This window comes from Protopterus annectens, chromosome 2.part2, assembly GCF_019279795.1.
Source record: "Protopterus annectens isolate FY-2018-M chromosome 2.part2, PAN1.0, whole genome shotgun sequence".
NCBI classification, from domain to species: Eukaryota; Metazoa; Chordata; order Ceratodontiformes; family Protopteridae; genus Protopterus; species Protopterus annectens.
In genome coordinates this window covers 453,868,993-453,881,983 of record NC_056730.1, presented here as the reverse complement: position 1 = coordinate 453,881,983, position 12,991 = coordinate 453,868,993, and the positions used below count along the sequence as shown (strand labels likewise).

At 43.1% G+C, this 12,991-nt stretch overlaps 1 protein-coding gene across 1 annotated transcript in view; it reads right to left on the bottom strand.

The window, feature by feature from the left end:
* HEXB (hexosaminidase subunit beta) overlaps window positions 1-12,991 on the bottom strand; it is a 783,731-nt gene that overhangs the window by 445,176 nt on the left and 325,564 nt on the right. Inside the window, exons 6-7 of the mRNA XM_044064438.1 lie at window positions 8,680-8,812; window positions 1,532-1,712 (exon numbers count right to left, since the gene is read on the bottom strand). Coding sequence (XP_043920373.1) covers window positions 1,532-1,712; window positions 8,680-8,812 — 314 coding nt within the window. The remainder of the gene's footprint in view (window positions 1-1,531; window positions 1,713-8,679; window positions 8,813-12,991) is intronic.

Genomic DNA, 12,991 nt, shown 5'->3' with positions numbered 1-12,991 from the left:
ACTGAGGCAAGAAAAAAACAAAATATTCCCCAACGGGGTACTTAGCCAACTTTGATTCGGTCTGAAACTCCGAACTCGAAAAATTTCAGAACGCCGAACGGCACTTGCAACGCTGCTTCTGCATCGGACCATGCGGCAAAAAAGACTGAGGATATGACGTCGGTCATGCGCTTTTGTACCCTGACGTTCTGATGTCAGTTCTAAGCGCCTTGACCGACGTCAGCCTTATACTTTGGTATTCGGGCCGACCGAGGACAGCGGACTACCCATATGTAAGGACTGCAGCAATGTGAGATGAAGAACATCTTCCTCTCCCCCAAATAAGGCAAGGAAACAGTACACAGGAACTACAACCAAAGCCCAGGAATCAGCAACTCTGAAACTGGACTAAACTAGTAAAGCAGGAAAAACAAGAGATATTTTTTTTCTTTTTTTTCTTTTTTTTTTTCACAAAACAGGCAGAAACAGGTACAGCAAACACTTATAAATGCTATGAATCAGCTACTACAGCTTACACAGAAGAATTTGCTACAAATACAGTCAAATAGTAACAAACAAGGATTCCAAGTGCAATATTAAGTTAAATGCAGTAAAAACAGCTTCAATGTAACAGAAAGGCAGGCGAAATACAGTCGCTAGGTATTCAGATGTGGAAAGCAACAAAAAATATACTTAGTATCAAGAAAAGTCGCTTATTCAGCTCTCTGCAGCCTGGATTACTCTGCTGGCTCACGTGGAGTCTGTGCTGAGTAGGTAGATCCATGAACGTAATATACCTAGCCACATATCAGTTCTGCAGTAGTTATTATGTAGGCAAAACCAACTGCATGCTAAAAACTAGGATTTTGAATCATTTATCAGCTATTAGGCTCAGAAGTTAACATAACGCATTTTACAGACACATTCTAGCTGCTTCAGGACATGCGCTTAAATTTCAGGTTATTAGCCTCATACCTCAAGGAAACAGAGGGGGCGATACTGTTAAGAGAACAGAATGCGAAGAGGCTAAATGGATTATAGAATTAACAGCATACAGACACAGCCTGGTCTCAATGAAGTCATCCCTATTAAGTCAGCCTTAAAGAAAAGGCGGGTTCAACACTGAACACTAATTGGTCAATTATAGTTTAAAATGCTTTTTGTTTGTATCTTTAATTGTCCGAAGAAGGGTAGTTACCCGAAAGCACTTACAATACAGTGTTTGGATTTTATTTTGTTTTATTACCTGCCATTGTATTTACCTGAAGAATAAATAATTTCCATATTATCTGGTAACTGCTTTTTTCTCTTTGGATTAGGTAAAACAAAATGAAAGTTTTTGTCCCTAAAACAGCATTTAAGCACTAAACAGCTTGAGCACTGTCATTTCCACTAATATACACAAACTAAAACTTGACATATATTTTATATACAAGCTTTAATGATGAAGAAATAAATGTTTAGGAGCTTCATGTGTAAAAAATTAATAAACAATTTGTGAACAGAAATATATTATTCATCTTGTAAATGCAAACCCCATTACTAAACTTACCAGCAGCTAAAATCTACTTCATCTCCTCCTAGATGGACAAAAGCATCTGGAAATGTTTCACTGATCTCCTTGAACAAAATGGCCATGAAATCATAGGTGCTATTCAGGATGGGGTTTACAGGACCATATGAACCGGTAGGTTTTTCACCATTATAACATGGAGTCAGAAGATCCCTTTGACCTGAAGAAAATGTGAAAAAAAAAATAAATTATGTACTCACCATAATGTTCCATCTGAGTAGTTCTACTTCATTTGTCTTCAACCTGTGGGTACCGGATCAAAGCCGACAAATTCACTAGCATCTACTCTGAGCTCCAAGCTCCCTCCCCTTACCCATAATACACCTCCATTACCTTTCAACCCCCAGATCAAGTTTGCTGACCTTATACTCAGAACCCGACCTGAAGAATACTTCATGACCTAAAACTGCAGCCAAGAGGCTATTCATATAAGGTCGGGGGAACGAGGGAGGGAGGGACGGTTGAAGACAAATGAAGTAGAATTATTCAGATGGAACGTTATGGTGAGTACATAACTTCTTTATCTGAAGTAGTTTATTTCATTTGGTCTTCAACCTGTAGGACAGAGTCCCCAGCTACTAAACTCCTGAGTGGCCCTCATGGAAGGATATTCCGGTGCACGGTGAAAGTCCAATCCAATTTGTAGTGAGAAATAAAGGTATGAGATGAGGACCAAGTAGATGCAGAACAAATATCATCCAATGAGACTCTAGACCAAAAAGTCACAGAAGTAGCCATTGACCTAGTGGAATGAACTTTCACCTGACCCAGAGGAGACACATCTTTATCTTTACAGACCTGAAGGATGCACAAGGAAATTCACCTAGCAATAGTGACCTTGGAGATGGGTTTACCCAAAAAGGGTTTAGAGAAGGACACAATTGATCAGATTTATGAAAGTTTTTAGTCCTGTGTAAATAAAATCATAACCATCTATGAACATCCAACAAGTGGAGTTTGTATTTCATTTTGTTAGCAAAGTTTGGGAAGAAAACAGATAAGTTAATGGTCTGATTGATGTTAACTTGTGATGCAACCTTAGGAAGAAAGGACGGATTGGTCCGAAGGGAAAACCTATCTTTATGGAAGATCATATATGGAACTTTAATGGACAAAGCTTGCAGTTCCGAAACCCTTTTAGCAGAGGTGATAGCTACCAGGAATGCGGTTTTCCAAGATATGAACTTAAGATCTGTGGTTGCAGCAGGTTCAAAAGGCAGAGTGACCAAAGCTTGAAGAACCATAGTAAGGTCCCATGGAGTAACAGGATCCTTGACTGGGGGGTGTAACAAGAAAGTACCTTTGATAAAGTAAAGGCTTTACACAGTCTGGAAGAGGCCAGGGAGGCAGAATTCTCACCTACGTGAAAATAAGAGATGGCAGCTAACTGAACTTTGATAGTAGAAGAGCTTGTTCCTTGTTGAAACAAAGTCAAGAATGGCAAAATAGGAGCCGTGAAATTGTCTAAACTCATTTGACAAGCCCAAAAGGAAAAATTTTTCCATTTGCTGCAGTAAATCTTCCTGGTTGAAGACTTAAGAGCTGCCACCAGAATAGACCTAACTGAAGAGGATAATCCAGAAGTCCTAGCTATCATGGAAACTGGAGCAGCCAAGCCCTGAGCTTCAAACTGTCCAGGTTCGGATGAGGAACCCCCAATGGGTGTGAAATCAGATCCCGAATAGCATCCTAGATCCAAGGCGGAGCCAGAAGAGGAGACCAAAGGAAGGGAAACCATACCTGGCGAGGCCAAAAAGGGGCAATGAGGATCACTTTGCTCCCCAATCAACGACCTTTCTGTAGAAACCTCGGAATAAGAGGTACTGGGGGGTAAGCATACAGAAGACCAGGAGGCCAAGCATGGACTAGAGCAGCTCTGGGAGACTCCCCTGGCAGGGGATTCAGAGCGAAAAACCCGCTGCACTTCGCGTTGGAAGGAGATGCGAAGAGAGAGCAGCAAGGCTGACCCCACTCCAGAAAGATCTGCGTTTGTTGACTGTGTTCGCATGGGTTTCCTCCGGGTACTCCGGTTTCCTCCCACATTTCAAAGACATCCATCTGGAGCATTTCTCCCCAGGCCTCTGCTGAAAACAAGCTCTGTGGAACCTAGTCGGACTTTCCCGGTCAACAAATGATAAAAAAAAAAAAAAAAAAAAAAAAAAAAAAATCTGCTCCGCTACTGAATGATTCAGAGACCACTCGTACAGCATCAGAATAGTCCAACTTACCTTGTCCACTAGAATGCTGACCGTCCCAGAATGTGTGTTATGAGAAAGCGACCGGTGGAGATTGCCCATTTCCACACTCTCATGGCCTCACGACAAAGGGGGTAAGATCTGGTCCCTCTCCGTTTGTTGACGTACCAGAACACTGACATGCTGTCTGATTGAATTGCAGTGGTTCCCAGAGGAAGAGAAGCATGAAGGGCCTGCAATGCCAAAAGGACCTCCCTCATCTCTAGAACGTTTATGTGCAAACTGGTCTTGTGAGGGGACCACAGGCCTTGGACTGTCCTGCCCAAACAATGCCCCCCCCACTCTAGTTGTGAGGCATCCCTGGTCACTGTGGCTTGGACAGGGGCTGGAACAAAGGTCGTCCCTCCAAGATTTTCGGGGAGCACATCCACCACAGAAGGGACAACCGGCAGACTCGACTGAGGTGTAGTGGATACAATAATGGAAGTTCCAACAGGGTCCATTGTGCCACTAGTGTCCACTGTAATACTCTCATATGTAACCGGGCGCCCGGAAGAAGAGTTTTGGTCGCTGCCATTGAACCTACGGCCCTCAACACTGATTCTGCCGAAGGAAGATGAGAATTGTAGATAAGGGAGACATGCATCCTCAGGTTTTGTACTCTTTCTGTGGTCAGGAAGATTTTGCACTGTAGTGTCTATCCTTGCCCCAATGTAGTCTATCACCTGGACAGGATTTAGAAGTGATTTGGAGTTAGAAGTGATTTGGATGTGTTATAATCCCTGGTTTGAGAAAGTAGATGCCTGGTTGGAGCAGTGAGGAGCCAATCATCCAGGTACGGATAGACCTGAATCCCCTGAAGCCTCAGGTGAGCCGCTACTACCGCCATCACTTTGGTGAAGACCCTGGGGGCTGTGGTGAGACTAAAGGGTAGGGCTTGAAATTGGTAAAGATTGACTCCTAGCCGGAAGCAAAGGATCCTACTGGAGCTTCTGTGCATCTTTATGCGATAGTAGGCATCCTGGAGGTCTAACGAGCACATCCACTCACTCTTGCAGGTACGGCATGTTGGACTGTAGTGTGACCATTCGGAATTTTCCTTTGGCAACTGACAGGTTCAGGTAGATAGGTCCAGAATGGGTCTCAAGTCCCCCGTTTTCGCGTTTTCTTTGGCACCAAAAAGAACCTGGAGTAGTTGCCCGATCCGGACTGATCAGGGGGGATGGGTTCGATGGCTTATTTTTCTAGCAGCTTGGAGATTTCCCATGCTGCTGCCTCCCTTTGTGTGGGTGGTACGTCCGGGAGGTTTGGGAGGAACCACAAAAGGGATAGAGCATCCTCTGGATATATAAAGCACCCAGTGGTCTGATGTTACGGACTCACATGCCTCCAAGTGCAATGACAATCATCCCCAGACTGCCTCCAGAGTAGAGCAGTCAGGCAATCCCTCAGGGTTGTTGACTGGGCCTGTCCAAGAAAGGTTCTAGAGACCCAAAATTCCTCGGACCCCCTCTGCCTTTGGGCTGGTGTCTATCCTGTCCCCCTCTGCCTCTGGGGGAAGAAGAGCCCCGAGTGTCCCAGGAATACTGTGACTTCCAGAACCACATCTTATTTTGCCCTCTCTGATTCTGGGAAAAGGATCTTTGAGGCAAGAGAAGCAGATTCCGATGGCATACAGCATCTTCCCATCCTTCTCACTCTAGACTAAAGTCTCTTTGACAGTCTTACCAAAAAGAGTAGACCCGTCACAAGGGGCGTTGGAAAAAGACTCCTTGAAAGGTTCCGAAAACTGACAGTCTGAGCCAGGCGTTGCGCCTCATGGACACGCCAGACGCAACAGCCCTAGCCTCACCTTCGGTAGCATGTGAGAGGATTCGCATGGACGTGTTGGAGACTTAAAGTGGCCATCCTCACAGAGAATGTGTCTCTGTCTTGCGACATGGACTTAGGGTTTTCGTGACGTGGGCCAGGTAGTTCAGTGCCTTGATGGAAAAGGTTGCTGACGCATAAACCCACTTCCCTAAGCGGTCCATCATCCGAGACTCTCGGTCAGGGGGATTTACTGAGGAACTCTCTTGGGCTAGTTCTTTTTTTTTTTTTCTTTGTGTCTGCTGCTACCATCATAGCATCTACAGGGGAGCCCTTGTTCTACACTGGTCTATCTGATGGTGGACTCAATATTATCTGGACATTTAGAGATTTGTTCCACGGTGTCTGGATCCTTCCAGGCCCATGAGGTGAGCAGATCCACCAGGGGATCTGTGGGAGGGGACACCCAGGAAGTAGATGGGCCCATGCTGAAAGCCTCAAGAAACACGGATTCATAAGAAGGGTTGGGGGTGGACTAACCTCCCCACTGGCGTAGGATTTCCATGATCCTCGGGAGGTGACCTGGGGAAACCTTCTCCATCATCCAAATCCATGTCCTTGGTGAGGGACTCAGGGGGGGGGGGGTCCAAGTACATCCTCTTACACATATGCTTGTGAGGCACATCTACGGTGGGGCTCTCTGGGGGGAACTCCAAAGTCACTTGTTCCTCAGGGGGAACCACCTGGCACGGGCTGTCCCTCTGGTAAAATGATGGGATTCGTAGGCAGAGCAGAGGGGGTTGGGGCAGAATCTGAGGAAATAGTCAAGGGTCTCAATCCAGTGGAGAGAACCCTTTCTATCACGAACACTGAGGGAGAACGAGCCTCCTGGGGTACCAAGTAAGGAAGCAGTTCTCCCCGGATCCGATGTGAGAACTGGAGCCGGACCCAAAGTGGACGGAGCTCCAAGGGAGGGAACTTGGCCCGACAACGCCGGAGCAGATGAAAAAAGTTCCACTCCCTCGGATCAAACACCCAAGCTCCAGCTCAGAGAGCCACTCGGATCCAAACTGGTCGGATCAGACACGCTCCAGGCAGCTGTCGGCGCCGACCCCCTGATTAAGGCCATCCTCTGATCCCAGTACTCCGAACCCGGTGGAAAGATCAAGAAGGAGAAATGGGTGTGAAAAAGGGAAGCGAGCTCCCCCCTCCAGAGGAAGAGGGGGCTGGCAAGACCCCCATCTGGATCAGAGTACGAATGAACCTACTCATCATTTTATCCATGTCAAATTCCGGTAAGATACGCATGGATCTCGACGAGGCCAGAGACTGACCTGGAGGGTCGAGGAACCGAGGCCCTAGATGGGGGATGAGTCTCCTCTGGCTCCGGGGAAAATCTCGGAGATCAGAGCAGAGGAGAGTCATGGATCCCAGCCTGACTTTTGGTAGGAGTAGAAGGAAGGTCCGGAGGCCTCTTGCATTTCTCTGGTTTGGAATGCTTGTCTGATTTGTGCTCTCTCTCTCTTTCTCTCTGCCCCTTTTCTGCTCCACTTCCATAGGCTTAGAAATGGGAGGTTGAGTCCCAGTCTGGGAGGCAGGAGAAGCAAGGGCAAGAGAGGAAGGAGAGGCGGCCACAGCCACCACTGTGACCAAAGCAGTGGATGAGGCAGCCGCCTCAGAAGTGGGTAGAAGGCCTTTTAGGGTCAACTTAGCCTTCCTGTCCTTTAGAGCACTTAGGATAAAACCCGCACAGATAGTACAATCCGTACTCAAATGGGCAATGTCCAAGCACATCACACAAAGAGTGTGTGCCATCTGCAGGAGACAAATTTGTGGCCATACTCAGTGCACCATTTGAAGACAGGCTTGGAGTTGCCATGTCTCTACACAAGAAAAATGAAGAAAAGAAAAAAAGTTACCCATTTCCCACTCAAAAATCACTCACCACACACTCAAGGCACACAGAACACTGAGGGAGGATGGGAGGCAATGCACACTAACAAAAAGCCTAGGCAAGGAATACAGTACGAATGAAAATCTTTATGAGGCATTTGCTTTCCACAAGTAATGCAATTATTAACTTTTACTGACATCGGTAAGGAGCAAGAAAAAAAAAGTTTCCCCAATGGAGTACTTAGCTTTAGTTGAAGACTTCGGTTCTGAAACTTGAAAACGAAAATTTCAGGAGTTGGCTGACCGGTACTTGCAAACTGCTTCTGCTTCAGGCACCGCATGGCAAGAAAGATTGATGTAATGGCGTCGGCTGCATGTTTTATACCCCTGATGACCTGACATCATGGAAGAAGGGACAGCAACAGACGCAGGAACCAAGACTTTGTTAATCAGGCCAGCTGAGGGCTACCTGCAAGCAGATGACCCAAATGTAATGGACTGCAACAGTGAAACACAAAGAACATCCTACACTAACACCTAATACTCAAATTTTTAGAAAAAAGCTGCTTAAAAAGCAATAAACCCACTCACTAACTCGGAGCTCAGGAGATCACGATGCTTCAGGCATGCCACGGCAAACAAGATCTGGGGCTTGGAAGGTAGTGGAGGTGTATTATGGGTAAGGGGAGGAGCTTGGAGCTCTGAGCAAATGCTAGTGAATTTGCCGGCTCGGATCAGATACAGATCCGGTACCCACAGTTGAAGACCAAATTAAGTAAACTACTTCAGATTAATACTTAAAAACAGGCATCACACATACCATGAATGCCACACACAAAAGCAGATGCACATAAGTGGTTCATCAAGTGCCAAACATATTGCAATCACGTGTATCTATGCATGTCTTGCAAAGTGAACAGCTCTCAAACTACTACTTAATGTGTAATCATGTTATGCTATTCTTCCCAGCTTAACAGTACTTGAACTTGTACTCTTTATAAACTACTGTACACAGTTGTATCGTGTGTGCATTTCCACCCTGAGCTTCTGTTCAAATCAGATTAAGTGACTTGACTTTCTGCATTAAAAGAAAAACAAATACACAAATAAATAAAAACATACACCGCAAGTATAACACTGGTTACTCTATTTCCATTTTCCAATTATTAAACATCTATTAAGTCACTGTATGCAGTTTTGTGGCAAAGAATCTGTATTAGTCTTGCTTACCTTTTCCCCAGGATAGTGTGTGCCCTGGAGAGTCAAATTCTGGGACAACTCTAATCCCTCTTAGTCGAGCATATTCAAGTATAGTTTTGATATCAGTGGTTGTATAAACATGGGTGAATGGATGATAAGCACCCTGTAAAGAAACATTTGAAAAACACAGGATAACAAATCTTTGTACATGTTTTTGCAGTAATAACCCAACGTAACAGCCTTATTATGAAGACTTAACCAGTATCACTATTCACCTAAATCACTTAGTTGTCCTCCCTAGTGCAGCACCAGTTAGCAGGATCTCAAATACAATTTTTAAATCACTTCACTGGTTACACTGTATTGTAAATGCTACTCATCACTGGCATTGCTGTTATCTTATGGTTAAAAAGGGGATGTGTAGCTAACCCATCTACCACTGCAACTGTGAACAAAGGACTAAATAAATAGTTCCTTTTTAATATGAAATAAACAAGAATACAACTTCAGTATCACAAAAACAAAGCAAAACTATAAGCAAAAGAGTGATTTAAGAAATACGAGTTTAAGGTATAACAAAGACAGGAATGTCTTGTTTGACAGAGGGAAACTGTTTCAGTCAAATTCTGACATTAAGTAGAAGTTAACATGAAAATTTTAATAACTCAAATCAAGGGAGATTGTGGAATGAATATTATAGGGAAAAGGAGAAAGATAAATAAAAAATACAACATGGTTTAAAACCAAGTTTAAGAAACCATGGAACATTACTATAAAAAGGATGAAGAAAACAGAAATTGATGAAAAGCAATAGAGACAACTGAGTACAGCTTAACACTAAAAGAAAATATGAGAATAATGGTTTTACACTTGTACAAAAAAAAAGGAAAGGGGAGAGTCAAAAGATTTGCCCCCTTACCTCTGGAATTAAAGAATGGGATAGTTATTAGTAACATGCATGACAAAAGAAAACAAGGGTTTCAACAAGGTATTAACAGTGCAAGTCCCAACACCCCAAAAATATAACTGCAATTCTCACAAAAAACTTTTTACATATTTAAAGAATTTTCCCCTACCCCCATTGATTTAGGAGTCTACACTAATCCCATGATTGCTGTACTTTGGAACAGAGACAGTACCATGAGATACTGCAATCTCAGACTTCGTAAATATCTCCCTCCTTTTCCTCTTCTCAGACACTGAGCAGGCACCCATAACATTCTGTTCTGTGCTGAGGCTAGATCTACTTAACATTTACTCAGCTGGTAGGAGATATGATGGCTAACTGTTCTATGTGGATCTATCTGAAGTACTGCTAGTCAGGTTCCCATACCCAGAATCCTTTAATCCCTCTGTCCTCCCATGCATTATACCATCATGGATAAAGACAAAAGCACAATTCTGAACATGAGCTGCTGATCTGCATGTACTCCCTGTGCACATACATATATGTAACCCTGTACCACTTCCCAGGCTCCATCTCACAGTGGTACAGGCTGGATGACTCCATGACCTTCCTCCAAGGTAGATTAGGAAGCTACTTCTATCCCCCACCTTGCCCTCCAGATTCTGAAGTAAATAGTCATTTCTGAAACATCAGTACCACAAATGGATGCCCTGTCTCTGCCCCGCACCAACAAGCCAGTGAAAAAAAGAAAAAGAAAAAAAAAAAAACAAACATAAATAAGACTTAGGAATACTCAGACAAAAAATGAGCTTGGTCTCCAAATACAGGGTTTTTGCATCACTACAAAAGGAACATGTCAAAATGCAAAGAGCTCTTATTCCATTTTTAAAGTGGAGTAGGGAGCTTCGCTATGGGACATACAGAGATGGGAAAGGATACAGAAAAACAAACAGTAAATAAAAGTCAGTGGGCTGGAAAAAAAAGCACATAAACCCAGATCAGAAAAAACTAAACAAATGCAGTGTATATTATACAATGTTTAGGAAGGGATGAGACATACTGAGGAAGACAAATACTATCTGAAACATTTAGGCTTGGTAAAGACTAAAGTAAGGATTTGAAAGAATTCTTTATACTACGAAAACGGATGGGGAAGAAAACACAGTTCTAGGAGTACAGTGAAACAATGCTTTTACTTGTAATAACCTAATAGACACCATAAAAGATATCGATTCATTAACATGGGGACTTGAAGTCTAATTAATGGCAAAGGCACAATATCCTATATGCATTTTTTTTCTGTGTGTGTATGTATGTATATGTGTATATATATATATATATATATATATATATATATATATATATATATGTGTGTGTGTGTGTGTGTGTGTATATATCAGCGAACTCCAGTCTGCTAATGATTGGCAGTAGATTTTCACGAACGCCGAGGTGCCAGCTCAACATTCAACCTTCAACGAAGGCACGCCCATTTACGCATGTCTTTCAAACACCCACCCAACCGCGGGGAGGGCATGCAGACTCCACACACAAGGCACTCCCTGCACTCCAGCAGAGAATCGATTATATATATATATATATATATATATATATATATATATATATATATATATATATATATATAAACAACTTTTAAGTGTATGTTAATGGTTGCAGTGTATATGCACACACTTGCAACAGTTGGAAGTTTTGAGCACTGATATGATATGAGAGTACACATATAACACAACTGTCACAACTGAAGTTTTAAGAAAGCACTGATGTAAGAGTACAGCTAAAGAACAAAACATGCCAAAAACAACCGACGTTTTAAGGCAGCACTGACATAAGCATGTGGACAGATATTATCACACTACACAAATCTTAAAAACAGCTGAAGTTTTATGACAATACTAATGTAAGAGCATACACGCATGTGCAGGAATACAGACACACCCACACCCCTCAGAAATAAATATGTTTTCACAAAGCACTAACATTTGAGGCTGGGGTGAAATATCACACCACCCGTGTCCTTGGAAATCCTCTTTGGCATGTCTTATGTTTTGGTTCATGGACATGCTCAGTGCCACAGCACACATTTATTGGCCCCAAACAAACCCAGCGAGCTTTCTGTGAAATTGTTTCAGAAAGCTTGATTGAAAAGGCATAAACATTCTACACTAATGTGCATACAGTCTAACACTGTGGACAGGTAAGTTCTAGGCATGCAGTCCTGCTCAAATGGAGATGGATGGAGACTACAAAGGGCCTGTCTCAAAGGTCCTTCTTGAACATTCACAGAAATAGCAGATACTTGGATCATCAATACTATTTTTCTCTGAAAAGACTTCTAAGGTGGATCCACTGGTGTGGCAGATTGCCTTCTCTTTTAGCATTAGGGTTACAGATCGCAAGAGAAGTAGCTGAGAATCTGGGGTAAGAGAATCTACTAAATAGTTATCTAAGGCTCCAAGAAGCACAGGTTTAGGAATATTCATTTCTAGAAGCTAAAAACTTGAGTGCAAGATATTTCTCTCCCTTCTCACTTGAAACTAATTTTAGAAACTGTCTCAACAAAATAAATTTGCACTTTTGGAGGGTCAGAAAAGTGTCTTCCACACCTGTTAGAAGATGAGTGGATGTGAGAGGCATAATCCAAGCCTTCATCAGAGTGGTCCTTAATTTCAAAGAATCCCTTGTTCTTGGGTACGACAGAAGGAGTGGTTTGTTCTGGCTGCAAGGCCCGAGGGTTTGGGGCTAAGGGTCAGACAAGTATGCCACAACCTTAAATCTCTTCTCTGATGAGAAACTGGTGAGTAACCCCTTCATCGTCTATAGAGGATCACAGATAAACAATGAGTTAGACCTAAACCCCTACATTGTCACATGAATAGTCAACTGACTTACTGACAGGACACATACTGTCTGGATACGTGAATCCACTTCTAATAAGAACTGTGTTACTAGCGGACTCCCACAAGGCTCAGTGTTGGGACCCTTCCTGTTTGGTATATACTTCTCTGAAATAAAGGCCAATGTTGGAGCCTCTGGTTCACCAAGTTCGCTGACGACTAAGTTAAGAGGAATCAATGAATCCCCAAACGATGCCGACACCCTACAAACAGGCCTAAACATGACAAACTACTGATGCCAAAACCATGGTCTGAGATAAATGCTAGGAAATATGTAATCATGCAATTTGGTAAATCAGCTATCCCTACAAATTATATTGATAGCACACTCCAAAAGTAGACCCAGTGATAACAGATCTAGGAACACAAATAGTAACCTAAACTTTGGCTACCAGGTAGCTACAATAGTGAGGAAATATGTGTGGGGCTCAATTTATAAGTACAGGCGTGGCATCAAGATCAATGGACGTCATAGTGCCATTGTACTTCGCTCTCATCAGGCCCATAATTAAGTACAATGCTC